The following is a 24,040-nucleotide window of genomic DNA, read 5'->3' as shown; positions in this document are numbered from 1 at the left end:
CCCATACAATGTTATATGTCCAGGGTCATAGCCAAGAATTTTACGCTTCTTCTTTACTACTCATGGGGCCAGACGCACTGAGGCGGTGAGCCTCTACTGCCCATTGACCCACCGCTCCGCACATCATCTCACTGTAGCATCATGACCTGTTTCGGTCTGGTGGCTGCTGCTTGCTCCTGGAGCTGTCAGTCAGGAGGGGGCCATCCACATGTGTGATGACATGTCTGGGCGGCTCGTGCTGCAGCGCTTGGATTGACCCTTAGAGCACTAACAATCATGCCCAGTCTGTGGACTGTCTCCCGCCTGTGACTGTGATGGACCAATCGGGACACTGCCTGAAGATGGCCTTCCTCCGGTCGGGCGCCACAGCTGTACCTGCGAAGACGCCCTGCAGGGGTGAGGTGTTGTCCGGCCGCTCCAAAACCATTGTCGCCCATGATCACTCGCTGGAGGTGGAGAGGACCCTCATGTCACTGGAGAACACCTTTGTCTCTTTAGAGACAAGATTGACAACATAGTAACCATCCTTTATCTACTACATACTGACCATCGTAAACTAGCAGACCATGTGTGCACCGCAGGGCAAATGATAGCTGAACTTCAGCGAACCGCAAAAGAACAGGTATACTCCATCCAGCTGCTGATGGATCACATCCACACCCTTGAGACCAGGGTGGAAGATGCAGTGGGACGCTCACTCAGAAACACAGTGCGTGCTGGTGGTGGGCCTTCCAGAAGGCATCGAGGTACATAACCCTGTAAAATACTTGGACAACTGGCTGCAGGTCCTGCTCACGGCTGAACCCCACTCGCAGATCTTTTTGGTTGAGTGGGCTCACCGCATCCCAACATGGAGTCCCCTGCCTGGCTCCAATCCCAGGCCGATGCTGATTCGCTTACTTCATTACCATTCCCAAGATACAATTTTATGCGAAACCAGGAAGCTTAACAAAATTATGGTTGACAGTGCCTGCCTCATGTTCTTCCCAGACCACACGTCTGAGCCTCCTTCCTGTCAAACGCCGTCTTTGCGACCTCGACTTGAAATACTCACTGCTTTTCCCACCGAGATTACGTATCATGACAGACCTAGCATGCTTCTTTGACTCACTGAAGGACGTTTGGGAATGGCTGGAGGCGTTGGGGCTTGTGTCACGCCAGCGGGCGCCATCTTGTGATGCAACGCCCTCCTAGACATGCTATTCAGAAAAGGGGTTGGTGATGAGCAGAGTATCTGAATTAAACAGAACACTCGTACCCAGTCAACAGATCAGGGCTTGATCCATCACCGTTTTTTAGCTCACTGCACCATCCCAGCTCAGAACCTGGCTACATGCAAATTAGTCTGTCCCTGGCCCCGTGCATCATGGGAACAGGGCAGACCAAACTACCAAGAACAAGCTTCCGGGGACCGGTTTCTGGCATTTCAGCCGTCTTCGGCCCGGCTTGCTTGAATCCTGATGGTGCAGTGAGCAAGGGACTCACATCTGAGTATACCCTTCCACGCTTATGGTGGACAAAACGATTCAGAAAAGGGGGTGGTGATGGACAGAGTATCTGAATTAAACAGAACACTCGTACCCAGTCAACAGACCAGGGCTTGATCCATCACCGTTTTTTAGCTACTGCACCATCCCAGCTCAGAACCTGGCTACATGCAAATTAGTCTGTCCCTGGCCCAGTGCATCATGGGAACAGGCGCGGTTCGTCCATTGGGGCCTGGGGGCGTAGCCCCCCCTGCCCAACGCTGCCCGCAGCTCCCTCATGACAATCATGTCAATGAATCAACATGACGTCAGACCGCCGGGCGGGCGTCATGTTGATTCATTGAGATCGTACAGGCGGCAACACAAGTACGCATGCGTGGGGACGGAGGGTGAAATTTTTACCCGTGCCCACGCATGCGCACTTGTGTTTTTGCTGCGTTGCGCATGCGCATCAGAAGCCCTAATGGGCGTGCTGCGGGCGAGAGGGTACCTGTGCCCCTGGCGCCAGGATTGGCCAAAAGCGCTGTGAGCCTGTGACGTGTGGGGAGCAGAGCCCAGAGGTGGCGCGGACCGGCAGTAAGGTAAGAGTGTGTGTTTTTAGTGCATTACTCCAGTCGTCTCGTCGTCTACCACGTCCCATATTTGTTACCCTCTCAGTTCAACACATCTCCCTTATTTCTTAGCTTTTTTCTCACTCGTCTTTATTATTCTGTTGTTAAAGCTCCGTGCCGCTCTTCCCCTCTGCCACCTGTCTCCCCCTGCCCCGTTACTGCTCCACGCCGCTCTGAACCTGCTTGCTACTCTCTCTCTGACTATGCCTCAGCTTCTTCCTGACACTCTTTCCGTCTCAATCTCTCTTTTTCTTTAAAATTTCAAAATGTTAACAAAATGTAGAGGCGGAATAGCATGATATATGCATTTATTATTGCATGCATGTTGGTGTATGTTTGTATGTGAATTTGTATAGTACATACCTAGGGCTTACAGGATGGCAAATACATGGGCGGTAGAAGGTTTCCAGCATAAAAAGGTTGGGGTGATGTAATATGTAAACTGGCACATCCTTCTATATCGATCCTAAAGGCTTGTTAGAGTCCATAATTTATTTTTATATGGTCATAAAAATACATGAATGATGGATGGATGCAGGGTAGGTGCATTAATGATTGTTCGGTGGATGGGTGCATGGATGGATGCATGCATGATGGGTGGATGGATGCATGAATGATGGATGCAGGATGGATGGGTGGGTGGATGGGTGGATGCATGAATGAATGATGTATGGATGCAGGATGGATGGGTGGATGCATGAATGATGTATGGATGGATGCATGAATGCATGCATGATGGATGGATGCAAGATGGATGGATGGATGGGTGGATGGATGGATGGATGGATGCATGAATGATGTATGGATGGATGCATGCATGATGGGTGGATGCATGATGGATGGATGGGTGGATGGATGAATGGGTGGGTGCCTGAATGAATGAAGTGTGGATGCAGGATGGGTGGGTGGGTGGGTGGATGGATGGATGGGTGGATGCATGAATGATGTATGGATGGATGCATGGATGCATGCATGATGGGTGGATGCATGAATGAATGATGTATGGATGCAGGGTGGGTGGGTGGATGTATGAATGATGTATGGATGGATGCAAGGTGGTTCGGGCTCGCTCGCTGCGCTCGATCGCTGCGGTGCAATATGCAAATTAGTTTACTCCCCACCACTTTCAAATGTCACCAGCCGCCCCTGCATGGGAACAGGGCAGACCAAAATACCAAGCCAATTCTTATACTGGAAAGGAAACAAGCTTCCGGGCACCGGTTTCTGGCATTTCAGCCGTCTTCGGCCCGGCTTGCTTGAATCCTGATGGTGCAGTGAGCAAGGGACTCACATCTGAGTATACCCTTCCACGCTTATGGTGGACTAAACGATTCAGAAAAGGGGGTGGTAATGGACAGAGTATCTGAATTAAACAGAACACTCGTACCCAGTCAACAGATCAGGGCTTGATCCATCACCGTTTTTTAGCTCACTGCACCATCCCAGCTCAGAACCTGGCTACATGCAAATTAGTCTGTCCCTGGCCTAGTGCATCATGGGAACAGGGCAGACCAAACTACCAAGCCAATTCTTATACTGGAAAGGAAACAAGCTTCCGGGGACCGGTTTCTGGCATTTCAGCAGTCTTCGGCCCGGCTTGCTTGAATCCTGATGGTGCAGTGAGCAAGGGACTCACATCTGAGTATACCCTTCCACGCTTATGGTGGACAAAACGATTCAGAAAAGGGGGTGGTGATGGACAGAGTATCTGAATTAAACAGAACACTCGTACCCAGTCAACAGATCAGGGCTTGATCCATCACCGTTTTTTAGCTCACTGCACCATCCCAGCTCAGAACCTGGCTACATGCAAATTAGTGTGTCCCTGGCTTAGACATGCAGCAGTTCTAGACCTGGAACAGGTCAGACAGGAAAGAATATGGGCCCTCCAGTCGGTGGTGGCAATAAGCGATTCCCGACCTGACGCCAGAAAGATGAACAATCCTCGCAGTCTTTGAGGAAAGCAGAAACAGATGCCTTGGCACCACCAGATGTTACTCCGCAGACAGCTGTTGACATTATCTGAACTGCTCCTACTCCTGCATGTCACTCTCTTTGTTTCCTTTCTTGGCAGATCATGCACCATTATGTACTGTTGTTTTTTCTTGCTGTCACTTAGCTCCTCTACAATTGACATCCTAATACATTGCTGGCTCCTGTAATATGCACATGGCCACCTTCATATACATCTAACACCGGCTGGAATACACACACTTTCACTACATGGGGTACACCACCCTTGGCCGCTGCACATCCCAAAGGTAAAACCCTCTGTTACAGGCTTTACTGCTGTATCTCGCTAAGTATTTTAACAGTTAGGGTAGAAAACCTGTTGTTCCTCTGCTCTATTAGCATTTAATACCTGCAGCTCATTTTTCCCCTCCGTTTGGCTTTGCCTCTATGCCCTATAAAACCCTAATCTAGCGCTAAACCCTATGCTTCTGTACTGCCATCACAAGTCTGGTCCCTAGCACCATTCATGACCATTGCCCTCCTCCCATATACAAACTGCTGACATGACACACACTACTTTCACTACCTGGAATGTGCGTGCATGCATATACCCTCCTGCCGACACGCTGTTTATGGCCATCTTAAGTTCTCATCACAGTTTTGGTACGGGTTGGTGGATGAGAACCTGAGGACGCAGGCGAGTACCTTCCTGCTCACACCTATGGTATTACTTCCGTGAGGCACCGCTAACCCCCTTTCACACTTTTTATTCCTACACTTTCTTTCGCTCACATGAGCTTGGTCGCACTACATTAACTAATATAACTAATTTAACGAAATAGGGAATTTTAACATTAAAATGGTGATCCAGATCCCACCAGTACAGACGGTATATGGTTAACTGCTGGTCCAATAGATTTTGTTAAGAGATTATAACAGATTGGAAGGGATCTAAGTAACAGACTCACTGTGTGAACAGTTCCTTTTTTGTGTACGACTGCACAGGACGCCTGGAGCTACACACCTGGGAGGTGCACATCCTCTGTCTCCATCGAAGGACTAAGAAAATAAGATCACATGTTGCTTCCTTATCTAGGGCTAATAACGGCCAAATGGCTCATCACTCGTTGATGGAAGGCGCAGGAACCCCATGTGCTTGCGACTTGGATACAATCGCTTATGACCTGGGCTCAGGCAGAAAGCGTCTCCTTTCACTGGGAAGATATTTTAGGGCTATGTAAATATCCCATAGTGATTAACGGGGATGCTATCCTGGTTGACCTGCGGGCTGCCGTTCATTCGACTTTAGTCACTGGCACTAAATCGCCACCACAAGAGAAAGTCAATATTGTTCACTAATTGGTTCAACAGTTTTTAGGGATGTTTGGGGTATACACCACTTGCCTTACACAGGGTTCTGAGTTAATATTTGGTTACAGTGCCTCTATGTGTGCATCAATTGATTGCTTAGTATGTGTTGAACGACTTTATTGAGGGGAGGACCAAGATGGGCAGAGAGACTATTCATGTTTTGTTGTAGTTTCTTTCTTTTTACTCAGTTCACCTGTTTATTGCTGGGTACACAACTGGCCTCCTCACAGTCAAATATCGGTGTCCGGAAAAGTAAACTGCAACTTGACCTCCTTTATAAGCGCTATTCCGTGTAAATCTTCTTTGATACAACTGAAAACTGATCAATGTAACACACCGTACTACATGTGCCTACGTTTCTTAATACTTGCGCTCATGTATTCTGTGCAAATTGTTATACCAAATGTGAAAACGGCATATAATAATTGTAAATCAAATTTCAATAAACAGATTCAAACAAGAAGAAATAGGTGAAAAAGTTGGCAATTGTGAGAATAGACTGGAGAGGGTAGAACAGATCCAGACTTGGCATAAACATGTGCAAGGATTGCTGTTAGTTTGACAGTGTTGGCCTGACATCTATGAAGAGCTTCTCCAGAACGTCCTGTTTGATAATGTGCAGAGTGTTCCAAAATGTCAATTTCCACTTTCCTGCTACTTCCAAGACTTCTTAAAAACCTATCTATACTTAAAAATGCAGACACTCATTCAGAAAAGTTTACCCTTGATGTATTTTTGCAAGAAATTATGACAAATGGAATAGGTCAGTGGTAGTTATTTTGTCAGAAGAGATCAGAGCAGGACAAGCAGCTATGCTTATGTTTTTGAACTAGTATTTTCAGTCATCATATTGTGCTCTGTTTAATTGCATACAATATGTATTCCCCCTCTTGTGACCCATAACTGATATGTTAGCCTTTTGGAAGTCTATTCTACATTATAGAAAACTGATAACATTATTTCTCACAGGCAATCCTCCAGACAAAAATGGTCACAATTTGGAAACCAGTGTCAGGGAGATTTTGACCAAAGCGTTGTCCACCATCAGACCCATAGTTTCTCTATATTTAGCAGATTGAACTGAACATTGGAAAATTTGCACAAGCTCATTGTCCACCCCCCAAGGGTAAGCAAATATAGCCACGGAGCAGTCTTAGCAAAGTCCAGGATAACCTTCAAATGTGCCATTAAGATAACCTTAGGACTGATGAATTCAACTTTGTTAAAGAGCAGGTTCTCAGAAAGCACACTTCACTCAAATGTTTCGCACAGACATGGATCAGGAAATTAGAGAAGCTCCCTCGCGGTAGGGATTAATCAGGCCGAACTCACTCGCCTTCAACGCGTGCAAAATGCGGCCGCTAGAGCAGTTGTTGGCTTACCCAGGTTTTGCTCTGTTTCCAATACTTTGCGCTCTCTTCATTGGCTACCGATTAAGCAGAGGATTTAATTTAAATTGCTTTGTTTGTCCCACAAGATCCTTAAGGGCTCCCCTCCTCAGATTCTTTTGAACCTTCTGTCCCCTTACGTTCCAGGCCGCTCACTTCGCTCATCGGATCTTGAACTGGCAGTAGTTCCTCGGTTCAAGCGTAGCCGTGCCGGCGGTCGCTCATTCCGTGTACGTGCTGCAGCCTTGTGGAATGCCCTCCCTCTGGAGATGCGTACCCTTGCTGATTTGCTCTCATTTCGTAGGGCAGCTAAGTCCTTCTTGTTTCCTTAGATCTGTTTCTCCCATCAGGACATCCTTTTAAGCTTGTGTTATGTTGTTACCTTGTCAGGCGCCGGGACGCTCCTTTGCTGGAGCAGCTGTGCGCGTAATAAATGTACATAACATAACATATTAGGAATGTAATTCAATGGAGAATACCTGTTGGGAAAGAAGTTGGATGAGACTTTTTAGTTAATAAAATCTGGCACTGCTAAAGTTGTGGGTACCCAAACTTAGATGAGCCCCACTTCCTTTGAAGGATTGAGAAGCACAGGCTTCCACTGATGTAACTTTTTGCCTCCTTTCCAAGTTGCAATATCCCTCTCCCACAGTGTTTGCTTATAGACCGAAATGTGAAGAAGCCAACAATACTACACCTTACCATCGTGCCAGAATTGCTGCAGCACAAAGGCTACAAAAACAGCCCTTGCTTTTTTCTAATTTTGTAGTTTTCCTTAGACATCTGAAAGGAGTTCAGTTTGTGCCTCGAAATGAGACTGATACCATCAGCCAAATATTAAGCAGAAATTTTTGTTTTGGCATATCATTGATTTTTACACATACCCATGCCTCCACTTCTGCATTAGTCTCAGAACTGATTAATGGGTCATCTGCCTTTTTTGAATGAGCAGGATTACTCATGGTACTTCCTGGATCAAAAATATCTGCAGGACATTGTCTATTTTGGACGGGAGGTTAATAAAAAAACTACATAACAAATCAGATGTTCTTGATAGCGAGTTTGCCTGATGTTAATTCAACTTTTTATGAAGGATGCATTATCTTCTTGCTAGATCTCAGAGACATATGCTTCTGTTACCATTCACAAATGACATTGAAGATGCATGAGATTCATAGTGGAATGATAGTCTTTCAAAATTCCTGCCAACAGAATGTACGGGCAATGTAAAGATGGGTACCCATGCCGAAGTACTAGCTAGATAAATGTGTCATCAGAAGACCGAATGCAGAATACCAGTTGAAAGTTGCCTGTGGCTGTTCCAAGAGCTATGGCAGATGGTACATTTCCAGAAAACACTTATAATACTGACATGGAGGATTGCATTTCTGGAAGCCAAACAGGACACAATCCAGTACATAGTAGACACTTACTAAAACTCATCTTCTTCAACTCCTCTAACAGTGACTGCAATCTCTGCTAGAAAATGACTGGCTCTTCTGTGTCTTGTGCGCGAGTATCATAGTGATACCTTTCTACAGAGTGAGACCTGTTTTTCTACAATCTGAACTTCATCTACAATTGATACTAGTGTGTGGTGACAGATGAGAAATCCCAATCATTGCAAGCGACTTGAAATTAAGACATACATGATGTACCAAACAAGCATTCTCCTTTGCTCCTTCTTTCACTTCAATTTCAGATATGTGGTTGAATCTTTTGAAGTAAACTATGATAAATATGACAAGCAGTCCTTAAACCACGTATTACAAAAAAAGAGGAAAGATCTCTGACTCTGTTCTAGGAAGCTCTGCGTCTGCAGATGTCCGCGTCGAAAAAATGAAGGTCTTACTGACAGTCAAACGTTTTTCTTGAATAAGAATCGACAAAGCAGATTGACTTTGAGGGTTAACAGATTTCCCACGATTGAGAAATAGTGGATTAGTTGCTTCAGCAATTGGACATTTCAGCCACAGATCGGTTATCAACCAAACCAATTTGCCTTTAGATTACCCACAGCAGGGGTCCGGGGAAGGCATTGTGTTTACTGAAACAGACAATGCCTGTACCTTTATTTCTCTTCTTTTGTAAAATGTGGTTTGCAGGACAATTCTTTTCTCTCCCAGCTAATTGAGGCAAACCTATTACCCAGATTTCCTTCACATGCGAATACACCCTAAGAATCCAAATTCTTTGCCAAGATCACAGCTTTTTCATCATGACAGCCTGGTTCCTAAAATCACAGGATCTGAACATCTAAATATTCGACCTGTCAGCCTTGGGGTGGTCTTCCTCCAAACTTTTTGCCTTCCTCCTCCAATTTTGCTGATCTTGTTTTCGCCTGTCTTAGGACTCTGCACACTTTACCACTGCTAACCAGTGCTAATGTTCATGTGCTCACTCCTTAAAATATAATAATATTGGCTTATCCCCAACTGGCATATTTAAGTTACTTGGACGCCCCTAGTAAGGTGCGCACCCAGCCCAGCCGACCAAACATTTCTACACCGGAGCCGCCTGGCCCTGGTCGTGACGAACCAGCTGTGCCCCCTTGCTCCAAGAAACCTTTATGACCTAAGCCCTCTATTTGGGAGCTCTCTGACTTGCCCACAAGTCCCCCTGTGCAGCTTATTTCCAGGTAGGCCCCCCTTCAATGAAGCGCGTCAGCTACCAGCCTCACCAGCTTCCTACTCCTGGCAGAACCCGGGAGGTTCCTGAAGAACTGCGGGTAGTACTTTGGACCTTGGCCGCCTACAACTCTCAAACCAAAAGGTGAACCCGTGAAACACTGTTCCTTCCTTTATGCATCTTTGACTTTTCCTCCCATAGGATTGCATTGTGCATAAAAGGACATGGGTTTGAAAGTTTTACTTAGCTGTGAATATTTCTATTGAAAACAGTTTTTACTTTTGAACGAAGTTCTTGGTTTGGAAACGTATATAAAAAGTAATGTTATTTTTCTAATTTGGTCTCTGATTCTTTCTTCGAGTGTGTGTCTCATTTATTGCCTCTATTAGTTCACAAATGCTTAGCACTACCCACTGATAAGCCTAACTGCCCGCCAACACTACCACAAAAGAGAGCATTAGAGAGAGCAGTAGAGAGTATTATCTACTTTAGCCTCTGTAAGCCAGTTGGGGATCCACTGGACTCTGCACAGTGTACTTCGCCAGCTTCCTACAACATGTATCACGCACTTTTGTCCTCTTTAAGCCCTATTTTATGACCAGCTGCTCTGTCCCAGCACTTCCTGCCTGTTTTAATGCATTCACTACGCACTTTTTCCCATTACTTTACTTCATGCTTTTAGTTGTATGGCAAAATGCACTTGCCACTAAGCACTTTCCTTTTGATTGATTATTGATTCTGCAATAATGCCTCTTAACTTGTGCTTGTTTTAAACGGGGAACAATGTTTGTTATATGACCTTAATATGTGGCTAAATGGCCTTTCTATTGTGTTTTTATTGCAGCAAGCATTTTTCATTTTGTAATTTTTAATTAACTGAATAATAGATTCATTCATTCGTTTTCATGTAAACATCAGGTAACCCACCTTAGGGGTGGTACATCAGCATACACGGCATAATTAACAAATTGGTTCTCAAGCTATAAATGACACGCCTTGCCAAAGATACAGCTTGTGGATATGTACATGTATAGCTGATTCACCAAGGCACAAGTGCATCCATGGGTAATGTTTAATGCATACATAATTCACATGTATTTTTTTTTATTTCCCTCCAGCTTTTAGCTGTGTGTTGCTGAAAGAATTCTTTTGAACCATACCAAAAACTTACAGTGGGCTTTGTGCAACACTAATGCTTATTTGGTTGGTTTTCATGTCATTTTCAAGCTGCTACAAGTAACTTTTCACACATAGGCAAATATCTCTACCACCGAGGTGGAGTTCTCCATGTGTTTAACCCTTTCGATGCTGATGACGAGCTCAGCTCGTCATCACCCACGGGTGACGTGTGCTGATGACGAGCTCAGCTCGTCATGTAACGCGGTTATTTTAAAAAAGCCGCACAGCGCAAAAATCGCCGCAGCAGCGATGCGGTTAAGTATAGGGAAACGTTTAATAGTATATTCAAGTTTAAAAAAAATAGAAATTATATTTTTATTTTAAATATTTTTGTAAGTTAATGTTATATAATCTTAATGTTGAATGATATGAAAAGGATGCAGCCTTGTTAACTTAATTTTGTGTTTAAAATGTAATTCTTTTTTTACGAAAAATGCAGTTTGAAAATAGGCCCCAATGGCTTTTATTCTGTGGGTGAAGGGCCAGCTGCTTCACTCATCCAGCTGTAGTTTGAGGCAAATGGTGCACATTGCATGACTCTCTTCTGCTGGAGGCCCATAAAACTACCTGGCTACTTCAGAATACCAAATGACTGGAGCATTTCTTTCCATTTTGATTCCTGTGGAAGATCAATTTGGCCTTGTCAAGCATTTAAATTTCCCTTAAATTCTGGCACTTCCTTATTCTTTTTTAATTCTTATTGATTTCAGTGTAAAGTTTTGAGATACCTTTTTGTATGTGTTTGCTTTTTCTCTAGTACTTTGAAATGTTTTTTTCTTTTACAAAGCCAATAGCGTGGTACTCACACACACACACACCCCAAATCTAATTTTACTGCTATTATCTCCCTAACAGCCGTTTCTAAATTTTTATTTCATGTATACCTCCTTTGACTCATCCCAAACCTTATTTCACTACTGTGATTTCCCTAATCCCTTTCTAAAGACTCTTCCCTCCTCCATCTCTCTTTTTACTCATCCAACCCCTCATCTTACTACTAGGATCTTTCTATACTCTTTCCTCTTCTATCCCTCCACTATCCAATTTAATCTGTCTAACAGACATGCATGCCCACTGCTCAAATTAACTCATATTTCTCTATTCTAATCCACCACTAATCCTTTTTGGGTTCCGGAGTTAGCGTGCTACTCACCTAAAAGCGCTTCAATGCCTCGCCCGGGGTAGTACGCACTATATAAATGAAAGTACAATTACTAGCCTTATAAAGAACACACCTCCTGACTAGCTACTTTTCCAGACTGTCCTGGTGCCAAATGGGCCTCAGGGAAGGGAGTGGAATCTCCCAAGTCTGGGGGAAGCCGGGTAACAACACAAAGGCGGCAGAGACCTTTGAAGCCTCTTGCCTTGTTATGCTGATTACTCACACATCCTGCTTGGAGGAGGTGACAACACCTCTGGCCGGAGCAGACATGATTTCTGCCCTCAGGGGGTCGGAAATCTGCCTGTGGTGGCAGGCTGGTCACCACCTGTCAGCCAGGATCCCAGATGTTGATAGGTATTCAGGGGGCACCTTTAAGGTTCCCTCTGGGTGCATGTATTAATAAATCCATCACTGTGGGCCTAATAATAGGAGATGCTTGTTACCAAACATCTTTTCGTTTCAGTGAGGCCATCCTGCAGCTGGGGAACTCATAATCACTAGTGCCCAGTACATAGACTCAAGATCGCCTCCCTGTTTACTGACAACATCCATGAATTGACATGAATATCACATATATGTCCTCGCATTTAATATGATGCACCCTGCCTTAGGGATGTAAGGCCTTCTGTAGGGGGGACTTACTTATATTACATGAATTGTCTGCAGGCATGGCAAACAGGAGATGTGCCATGTTATGTCTGCACTTTTCTCTGCACCATGTCACACAGTCTTCATGAGTGTGCTGAGGGGTCCCTTAGAGTTGCACAATGCATGCTGCAGCCCTTAGGGATCCTCTTTAGCCTCCTTACCCTTGGTACCAGGGGAACCATTTAATTGGGACTTTCAGGGGGTGCTAAATGTATTGCGAAATGGTGGAACAATTGTACAGTTTTAGGGAAAGAGATCTGGCATTAGGGACCTGGATAGCAGGAACCCAGTGCTCTTTTTTCAAAATTGCATCAAGTACCAGGCACAAAGTGGGGGTTATCATGTCAAAAAGGAGCACTTTCCTACAGTACCCAAACAGTTTGCAAAGATGTATAAAAGCAAACAAAACCTTTCGCTTCAGTACAAACAAATTCAAAGTACTGGGGAAATCGCCTTGGAAGCAGGGAAAATGAAACAAATAAAACTTTTTTTTCTATTTTTACAGATACTTGGAAACGGTATCAGATGTTTTAAACTCTGTTAAGAAAATGGAAGAAAGCTTGAAGCGCCTTAAACAAGCTCGTAAAACTGTGTCTTCCAATGTTAGTTCAAATGGAGGCAACAGGGATGACAACAAGATCAGGCTGCAGTTGGCTTTGGACATAGAGCATTTTGGAGATCAAGTAAGTGAATGTGAATACATCTGCATATTCTTGCTGATCATGTCTCTGTGATATCTGTTTTCTCATTTTACTAATTTGTCTTACACATTATGAGGGTCTGTTACTCCACCCTGCTGTAATTTTGTAACCATTAACATTTCCATCTGATATGCATATAGCATGGATGTGTGACTTACTGAGCATATCTCTATGTTAACTTCCTGTCAATAGCTACTATAATATGAATCAGCTGGAGGAGACATGAAAAGATTTCCAGTATTTCACATCATGGTGAAACCTTAGCTGGTTTTATCCAGTGGAAACTCGGATCTTGTGGGCTGTAGTTTTGCTTCTAACTAAAATGTTTTGCTATTGTAGATGACATTTTGCCAGTTTGTATAGCTGTATAGCTGTAGCATGCTCACTTAATCCTAAGTAATTCAAATAGGTGTGCTCTTATAAACCACACCCTGTTTATTCTTCATAGTTGTGTGGTTAGTTGTATCCGGTTATGTCTTGCCAAAAAATCTGATATTTTTAGGCGCTGCAGTCCGTGATAAATTCTACTAGGAGGTGGGCTGTATTCTCTAATTGTTGTCACTCAATCCACTGAAGATGGGAATGGTGGACAGCCTTCAGTTTGCAATTTCTCTAGCAGAGAAAGGCCTGAACAAAAAGTTCAGTAAAAAGAGTACTTGACAACTACGTATGATCAAGATCATACTTCCCTGGTCAGGATTCCAGTAGTGGCCAGCTTATTAAGTCTTCACAGCATATATCTACCAATTGCATTCAGGGCCTCTCTGAGGAATTATTAATTACTATTTATGTATTTTTAGCCTCGGGCACTGTCTGCTTGAAAAATTGTAACTTTGGGAGCAGTCACTTCGGCCAGGAGTTTTGGAGAGCTACAGGCACTTTCGGCTTCTACCCCATTTATTGTGTTTTCTAAGAATAAGGTCAAGGACAGAATGATACTGAGAGTAAAGCCCTACTTATTCCCATAACTCATTTCAGATTTGAATTTGCCCCAAGTGATATCTTGCTAATTCCAGTCCTTGAAAGATGAGAAGGGGTTACAAAGGTTAAGACCTCAGAAAAGGTCTGAGTCTTTATACTTCGAGAACAAGGGAACCAGGTGTATATGATAAATCTTTCTAGGTTATGAAAGACACTTTCTAACAAAATCAGCAAAGACACACACCATTTTCAGTTCCTCATTTATGAACGAGAAGGAATGGATCCTCCAAAGAGGCTTCAAGTCTATATAACCAGGTGGAAGGATGCAGCTTTATCCCTCCTAAGTTACAATTTAGTTGAGATCTGGCAGCTACCTGAGTAAATCTGCATTGTTTTCCTCAGGCATTATTGTTTGTATGCTGCTCATGAAAGAGCAGGCTTATAGTGCGATAGATATGTACTTCAGAGCTTACTCTAGACTAATATACTGTACACTTTAACCCTAGTCCACCTCCTCTTAGAACCTGTTATGGGTGTGTTCCCATAAGAAACTTGTGGTAATGAATAAAAACAAGTTACTTATCTTCAGTAACTTGCTGTTGTATGGATATGTATAATACAGTAGATTCTTTCTCTACTATCTTCCTGCAGACAGAACGTTGATTCCAGTATAAATTTTCTGACTACTCAAAAAAAATATTGTATAATTCTGATTGGACACTGACCAAGATGTTGCATTTTCAGTCATTCACTTATTGAAGCTGGAACGCTTGCCAAAAGAATGTTGATGAACCACAGTTTTCTCCACCTAAGTCCAATAGGATCTGGGTGCCTCAACATAAACAAAGAAGCTCACTCTATGCAGTAGATGATCAACTTATGTTTGGGGTCCTTGTAATAAAAGTGGGGAGGTGGAAAGTCCCAGACTATGCCAACATGGTACCAATTCGAACAATAATGTTTTGCAACATTTTGTCTGAAAGAAAGAACATAATCTATTTGTAGGCTTGTCCATCAGTCCAAGCCTCATCTAATCTCTGGTTTAACAACTGGCGGCATCAGAGCCTGCAAATAAATTCAAAAGGATGAAAACTTCAGTGCCATCAGCATTTTTGGTACTTCAGTCACAGAAAGATGTACTACCTCTGTTATCTGAGCAGACCTAAAGCTGGTACAACAAAATGAGGTCTCTGCGAAACTTCACACTTCAGCAGGTGTTGCTCTCACTAGAGGTTTGAAAGGATAGTGTAACGGACAAATGGGGGGCTAAAATTATGTGGGTCGGAAGTTTCCAGGTAGAGCTTTGTGAGAGAACCTGAGATTGTTCTAATTGTTATTAATTTAGCCATATCTATGTGGAAAAAGTCTGGCATGTATTCTGCATGGGACTCTCCAAGAAGGGGTTGGGGTGTCCTCTGATAACATAACGGATGGATTTCTTATTGCATTTACAGTTCAAGAAACCTCATCTTGAATATGCATGACTTTGTTAAATTAAAGAAAGGGGAGAGACACAATCACCTTTGACAGGAAGACCTCTTAGGAGCTAGTGAAGGAGCTAGACGGTATTGCAGAGTTCTGAATAGTACTTTGATTAAATTTTCAGTGGCCAAGATTGTTGCAGAAAAAAGGTTCTCTCTCAGGGTATCTGTACTGATAATCTGATAATCATAGCACTGAATAGTCCCGGCCACATGCGTGAATCCCAGAGAGGTTCTTTCAAAGTCGCATCTACTTCGCTTTACTTCGGAAAGGCCAGGAAACGTATGTGATAGACTTGTTACATTTTTTTCAGCCTTAAAAACAGGCTATATTACCAATCTTTATTGAATTACTTTCACATTTTGAAGGGAAAAAAGGGTCATACCCTAAAAATCAGTGGTGCGAAAAGAAAAATGATCTTTTAAAAACATCCTTCACAAGCGCTTTTTACTTCCTTTTAAAGTAAGATCATGAGTAATACATAGGAATGTAGTCTGTGTAGGCTGCAGCATAGAAACAATGTAAATAGGACACTGTGCCTTTAACAACCTTCTGACCCTCCGTGTCAGGTGGCAGTTTACTCAGTTATTTTTCCCGGGCTCCTACTGACAGGATCCTAGAGCAGAGCTCTGCCTTTTTAAAGATTTTTTCTATCACAATAATTTTCATCCTAGGATTTTTAAGGCAAATTCACTCTACGTCCTTTAGGGTTCATAGTATTTTAAAATAATTTTCTGACAGGAAATGTATCAGATTTTTCACAGAAGCCAACTCTTTTTGCAAACTGCCCAGAGTGTGGCAGAAGATGGCAAAACCAGACCCGCATAGGATCTATACCTATGTTTGACAGACTCTCATGACTCAAAGATGTGCCGCCACGGCAAGACCATCTCCCGGCGCACTTTGAAGGAGAGAGAGAAAATGAACCTCCATGACCAAGTGGAGCACCACAGATGGCAAGTTTCCCAGACTGGTGAGACTTCTGAAGGACAAGGAGAGACTGCACCCTCTACCAGTGCCCCTAAGTCACGCTCTGAGGACTCCTGCAGAAGGAGACCCCCAAAAAAAAAATTCTCTGGAGAAAGACATCGCTCCCGTTCAATGTCATAAAGAGGTACTGCTCCTACTTGCTCACCATAAAGAGCTGGGTCGCTGTCAAGAACACAGTCGACGCCGAGACACCATACAACTTCGACCGCCAGACATGGTTTGATGTTGAAACATCATACAACTTCCCTGCCCAAGACAGCCAAGTGGCTTTACAGATGAAAGCGCACAGACATCCTTCAGAGTCTTATTCGGAGTGCTCTCTGGCCTATTCATCATCTAGGCCCATCTCTCCAGTAATCATTCCGGCTGTGCCAAAACTGTCTTGAGTGCTCTCCTCCTCTCCAACCAGCAGTACCTCCAGTGCCCACTTTGCCAGTCTCTCTGCCACCTCAGCATACTGAACCAGTGACGCATACATCAAGGCAACCTAGATCTTGCTCCCGTCACACCAGACCTCATACCTATTGGTCAAGATCGAGATACTACTGACATCATAGTTCAAGGTCTCACAGACGCTTTCTTTCACGATGAAAAAGATACTCTTCATCAAAAGCCTACCAATCTCGTCATACATCATCTTCAGGATTGTATTCGCCATCTGTAACAGATTCTCCTCCACTGAGAATATCTCCAATAGATGTTAACACCTTCCAAGAAGTACTTATTAGTGGAGCAAGCAAATTGTATATCAGCTTACTGACTACTACTACTACATCCCCACCAGTAATCTTTGAAAATCTTCATCGAAGGTCTCCAGCTAGACCACTATTCCATTTGGTTCCAGGCCTTTGAGCTCTAGCGATTGAACTTTTTCTGACTCCGGTTACCGTGAAGGCTGCTCCATCATGCCTGCAGAAGAAATACAGACCACCAGATTAAGATTCATCCTTTCTGAAAACCGATTAATTTCCAGACTCTGTCATTGTATCAGGAGTTCTAAAATGTAATGCCTTCTACAGTACCTCCTGATAAGGAGAGCAAGAAATTGGATTCACCGGGCTGAAAGGTCTGTGGAACATCTGCAGTTTCTATGAAAGTTGTTAGTGCAACTGACCATTTAGGGCGCTATGGCAGGGCTCTTTGGGACTCCATTCAACATTTTATGGACTATCTCCCCAGAGAAGAGCGTTAAAATTTCCAAGAGATTGTTAATGAGGTCATGATGGTGTCAGGCCATGATGGTGTCGAACCAAGTTATCTCTGCTGCAGCAGATTCCTCCACTCTAGCAGCACATGGCTATTGTCATGGCCTGCCTCTTCGGTTCTATTCTTGGCTGAGACTCACAAGCTTTGAACCTGAGGCCCAACATCGAATTCTCAACCTTCCGTATTCTGTTAATATCTTGTTTGCATCTCATGTTGATGATGAGCGAATAGGAAACATTCCTATAGGCCCTATGACTGCCACTATTTTCGCCAGAGGGTGCAAACCCCTCATTGGTCTACAGGACAGCAGCAACCTTTATCTCAGCCTTATAGACATCAACAACAGCGCAGTCGGTCAGATGGCACAGGAGGACAGCAATTATTTGCTCAAGCCACTAAAACAACGGGTGGCCAACAACAATTCATCTCTCCCTTTCTTCTCTGTTTCCTACTCTTGTAGGGGGAAGCATAGCATATTTCCTGCAAGAGTAGCGAAAGATAACCACCGACAAATGGGTTCTGGATAGTGTAGAGCATGGATACTGTCTCGGATTCAAGTGCCCACCACGATCTATTTCGCCTTCCCTTTACGTACGGGATCAACTGCAACAAGAAGTATCCATCCTTTTGCAGAAACATGCCTGAAAGGAATGGGAATTTATTCCCATTTTCTTCTGGTGAAGAATAAAGGATCCAAAAACGAAATCAAAACCATTTCTGACCTCAAGAAACTGAACAAATGGGTTTGCAAAGAAAAATTCAGGATGTTGGCCCTTCATCAGATCTATCCTCAACTCCATCAAGTGCACTGGCAATACTCAATAGACCTGCAAGATGCCTATTTTCACATCCCAATAGCCAACAAACATAGAACATTCTTGAGGTTCATTGTAGGAAAGACCACTATCCATACAAGGTCCTTCCCTTCAGCATCAGGTCTGCATCTCAAACTTTCCCCAAATGCATGACGGTTGTAGCAGCCTACCTCATACAAATGAGTATCTTCATCTATCCATATCTGGATGATTGACTCATCAAGGTATCTTCCTATCAGCAAGCAAGCCACATTATCACCTAACTGTTATGACTCTCAATCGACTAGATCTGCTTTTGAATCACAAAAAATCCATCTTGACACTTGTTCAATCCCTGCATTACCTGGTGCAGCTCTAGACACAGTACATGCACATGTTTCCTTTGGAGGGGAGTCGATTATCTATCCTTCAGAAAGGGTCACAGTCTGAAGAAAACATCCCTTCCAACAGTGAGACAAGTTCTTTCCCTTCTGGGTTAATCTGCATTGTGTATTGTCTTGGTCTTGCATGCACGTCTCTTCTTGCGGCCTCTCCAACAATGCCCGGAAGATCAATGGGATCAGATCTCAGGGAGAAGGGAAGTAGAGTAAGGATTAACAAAATTGCTTACAGGTGAGGATTAATTCGATATTAAAGATTAAATATTATATTATGAGAAAATATTATACTACATTATATTGCTGTTAATATATTATCAAATAAAATCTTATATTAAGTTATATCACAGTTATATTTTATATAACATTTTCAAAATAAATACATTGTTGGGAAACCGTAACTTCAAAATATGTTTTCTGCTAAACACTTCTGCTCCCATGCGCCAGCAGGAGGCGCCGTTGGGCTCTACAGTGGCGCCATTCTAGCTCCGGGAGTGACAAGCTGGAACTGCATATAAGCACCACCACTGCATGCTGTTCCTCTTTTTCAGGACCCTTCGTAGATCTTGAGGTCTGCTTCCAATATTGCTTGGTGTTTACTGACTTCCAAATTTAAACCATGACAGTGTGCAGGGAATGTGTCTCCTGTAAGGGCGACAAGTTTGAAACTGTGCTGAGCCTGCAGGAAGCAGATGTCAGTCATGGATGCACATGATGTCTGTATTTACTGCTTGGGCTTCAAGTCTGCATCAAGGTCCTGTGATAATGCTCCTTCATGCATCCAAAGGCCACCAGGCAGAGCGAAGCGAAGGTTGATGTTGCCAAACACATGAAGCGTAATAGGTCCCAGTCAAGGTCCAACGGTCATTTATAGTCCCAGACCTGGCCGCCATTCTGAGATAGGTCCTGGGTAAAATCGAAACACAAGTCTCTGCGTAAACACAAGATGTTCAAGTGAAATCCCACTCTTTCCTATGCATCTATTCCAGGGAGCAGTTGGCCTTTTGAAGACCTGACTCTGCCAGCATCATTACATTATGAACAGATTCTGTGCGGAGGATTGATGCCTTTAAGGAGGCAAAACTGCTACTATTCTGAACTGTTTCAGGTGCCTCTGGTGTGCCTTCCATTGGCGGGTTCTTATCCAACACCAGCTAACCCCAATCTGATTTTGCGTGGTCCCCTCTGATTCAAGGCACAGCCTGTTGACCTTTGCCACCGGCCACATGTGTTTTTCCAGTGCTTGCTTATCTCCAGAGTTGCCTGTTATGAATCCAGTTTCATCGCCAGTGTCGGATCTGGAGTTGAATTGAGCTAGGTGCGAGTCTGTCACGCTTTGAGTTTGCTGAAGCACAACCTATGACCTGGGAAGACTTCACAGTGCTGCATTTTGCTAAAAGCCTGTGTTATTAAAGGCTGAAGGCAGTTTTCATATCTAACTCTGATGCAGTCTAGGGTTTTGAACATGTTTCCCCCACAACAAGAATGAAAAGAAGGCAGGCAGTTTGCTCCCCGCTTCCCAATTATACAGATGTATAATGCCCTTTAAAATGCTAGGGGCCTTGATACTTAATCTGAAACAGAGCCGGACTCTCAATCAGGCCCCACAACCAAGTTTAGTGTCTCTTCTACAGTGGTCATTCCAGGGGTCCGGAGTTCTTGGAGTTACAGTTGCTAACTGTAGAAACTAAGGTGAATTTGCTTACTGAAATGATGCGGCCTGTCCCTTCCACTTCGGAGCCTTTGCAGACTTTCAGTGAGGCTTTGACATTGGCACTCTTAATGCCCTAGGCCAACCCATGCTCAGTGCCACTAGTGAGTTATTTAGTTGCTCAACACTGTAGGGCAGCCCTTGGTGATCCGGCCTATTAGATGCAATACTGGACATTGAAGAGCCTGGTTGTTCAGGCATCCACAAGTAAGATGAATCCAAACCCCTTTTCTACTGCTCGTATAAATGAATTGATTCCACTGGCTCCACCAGTTTGGACCTTAGACCTTTAAATGCTAGTGTCCTATGGCCTGTTACACACGTTCTCTGGGACATGGCATGCAATACCTTGTCCACTGTTCATGAGGACATTTTTGCACAAATGTTGCATAAAAGTCAAGATGCAACCAAATGCATCTTGTGGGCCGGTCTGGACACCGCGGACTGCAATGCGCACCAGTGTTATTCTACACCATGCCTGGATGCATGCCACAGAATTATCCAGAAATGTTCTGGCATCCTTAATAATGTTAATTTGATGGCTGTAGGCTGTTCGGAGGAAAACCGGACTGGAGCGCTTTAAGGATAGCTGTGCAGTGAGTCCCTCACATGGGCTGCTCTCTCCTGCCCGTCAATTCCACCAGTAGTAGCAGAAGTTTAGGGACTGGGGAAGCCAACTCAGCCTTCAGTGATAACCATGGGTCTGTGTCCCGAGATAGCTGAGGGGACAAAGCTTTGGCCTCTGCCATCTTAAAGCTGCATCTCATTGGTTCAACACCCACTATATCACAGTTCTGTACAGTTTACATTGACACAATGTGCTTTACAGATTGCTTTACCAGCATTTACTCTGCTTTACCAGCATTTACTCTGCTTTACCAGCATTTTTTTCTGTGAGGCCAATGTTTGTCTGATCACCCAGCCCTGATGTATGAGTTAAGCAGAGATACCGAGTGTTATCATCAAAGTTAACATCATGCAGTGGTAGTCCAAAGTCGGTCCAGCACATTCCTTTCAGGGCAGGATAGTGCTGAAGGAAAAGCCCTCATTGTGTAATGTCCAACTCCTAAAGTCAAAGATCAAGCTCCATCAGCATTCCAGTCAGCCAGAATGGGTGTCAACTGAAGCTGACATGTATACCCTGACTTGCGCAAGTTCTAGAAGCTTCAGACCTCCACAATAATGGCTACTCAATGGTAAAGTTTCTGCCGCTGGACTAAAGGAAATAGATGCAAGTCTTATTTGAATGTTAGTGTTCGCATGCAAGGCAGGAAATATTTTGGCAACATGGCTCACTATCATATTCTAAGGGGATAACTGTTACTCTAGGTATCTCAAGTACGATGACATCCGGATACACTGGCAGCAAGCTTAGGAAATTCATCCTACTTAGGACAAGTGGAGCTGTTCCCAGTAGCACCCTTAGCTGGTTTCCCTGTGTGTGTCACCTGACTCACCCAGATCTCTAATGGACTAGTGAAGCGTGAGCAGCGCAGGTCCCACCCTGTTCTGGCGGTTCAGTTGGCAGTAGGTGGTATTGGGTTTGACAAGACTTTTGCTAACTCCAATTTTATACCTTATAGTGGCTCCTGCTGCTCGTGTCCTTCCCCCCCCCCCCCCCCCCCCCAGTCCATAAGCATGCAGCATGCTCAGTGCGTGCTTCACATACCAAACAAGAAAATAAATCATGCTACCAAAAGCACAGAAGGGGCTACTTTTCATTCCTTCGACATTTTAAGGTAGAAAGAACTGCAGCAAATGTATCCGTTAATTACAGTGGACTGATTTTAAAAAAATGACTGACAACCTAAGAACTCTAAACCTAAAAGTGTCTCGACCTAATAAGTCAGCAGCTGAAGAATGCCCACCCATAGTCCACTTATGCATGTGAAGGAATTCCAGCTCTTGGCTAAATAAACAATGAGTATAAAAGTCTACTTTTAAACCCATGTTTATTTAGCCAACTACTGGATTTCTTTTCTGGTTAGACAAAACTGCGTGCCAGCCTCACAAATGGCTTTCAGAAAAGCTGCACCAGGACACCTTATCATGGGTGACATCACTTTGCGTTTTCCCAATACGATGCACAGAAAAGCATCTGGACGTATTTTTGAAGCTCCTGTATATTCAGAACAATTGTATGTACTATAGGTTATGTCGCCAATGTATCACAGACCACAAGGACATCACAGAATGTAGATGACAAAATAAATCCAACAGGTAATTTTATTGCCCATCGCGTACTCCCTGTTGTTGCCTGGCTTCTTGTAATGCATGGTAGTCGCTTCAAAATGGCAGTTCTTGCCACTTATTAGTTTGACTTTTGACCGAAAAGGGTGTGTGTCAGCGTATCTTGTACATAGATGGTGTCTTAAGTTTATTTTGCTTAACAGGTGTAGACCCAATTTCATAATTTTTGTTTGCTGTAAACATTTGAAAAATTCTGAGATGTGGGACCTATTTTTTATTAATGCATAACATCAACCTGATGCTGCAGTTTCCACACTGTCCTAGTTTATTAATGGTTTGCATATGAACACGTGTGGTTCGCAAATGCATTGTCAGTGCTTTTTGTACTGTGGAGTGTCCTACAAGATAAGTTGACTGTTTAATTGTCAACAAAACATAAAAATGAAGCACATTTCGACACCTAAAGTAGATAAAAGGGAAATAAAGTGTTTGTGCAGTGTACCGAGGAGACAAACTTTTTAAGCACAATGTCATGTAAAGTATTTTGTTTACTTTTTTTAGGTACAGAAGATGGGATTGAAAACGACCGACATCCAAAGCTTCCAGGCGCTGTCAGAGCTTGCCATCTTGGCAAGAGAACAAGTCACTACCGAATAAATTAGGTTTTGGAAATGTAATGCTCGTATTTTTTGGGCTGGGGAGTCAGAAGATGAATCAACTTTTGCTATACAGTGTTACCTGTTGATTTTTATAGCAACGTATTTTCCACCTTGTTGACATTTTTCCGCAGAAAAATTAAGAGGGGAATTAATTTAGTTTTCCATTATATGGAAGGTGTTTTAAGGGTACAAAATAATGGAGGGGAGCTGGAATATATCTAATGTAGTTTATATTTTTTGTAAATCATGTAAGTATGTATGTTAAAATATTGTGTCATAAACTATCATTAAATTATCGAAAAATCTAAGCATTATTTATTCTGCTTGTTGAAAACCATAGAAAAGTTAATATTTTTAAAGCATCCTTATGCACCAGCGCTTCCATGTGTCTTGATGTACATTACTTGCTCAAGCGAGTGGCACATCCAGGTCATAGTCGAAACATAGGCACAAGTAGTTTCATAGATTTGCTCAAGAGTACTCTGGGATTAAATGGAGTAGCAGATGGAGCACATGACATCTTAAATCAACATAGCTTCTTAACAAAGGAGGCTACCTCCT

The 24,040-nt window shown here is 43.5% G+C and overlaps 1 protein-coding gene across 1 annotated transcript in view; it reads left to right on the top strand.

Moving 5' to 3' along the window:
- The window catches only part of COG2 (component of oligomeric golgi complex 2), a 338,118-nt gene extending 314,336 nt beyond the window's left edge, over positions 1-23,782 (top strand). The window contains exons 17-18 of the mRNA XM_086927350.1: positions 12,933-13,110; positions 23,382-23,782. Coding sequence (XP_086783476.1) covers positions 12,933-13,110; positions 23,382-23,477 — 274 coding nt within the window. The 3' untranslated portion in view covers positions 23,478-23,782. The remainder of the gene's footprint in view (positions 1-12,932; positions 13,111-23,381) is intronic.
- Positions 23,783-24,040: the final 258 nt, after the last annotated feature.

Source organism: Lissotriton vulgaris, chromosome 6 (genome assembly GCF_964263255.1).
Source record: "Lissotriton vulgaris chromosome 6, aLisVul1.2, whole genome shotgun sequence".
Taxonomy (NCBI): domain Eukaryota; kingdom Metazoa; phylum Chordata; class Amphibia; order Caudata; family Salamandridae; genus Lissotriton; species Lissotriton vulgaris.
This window is presented reverse-complemented; position numbering and strand designations above follow the sequence as displayed.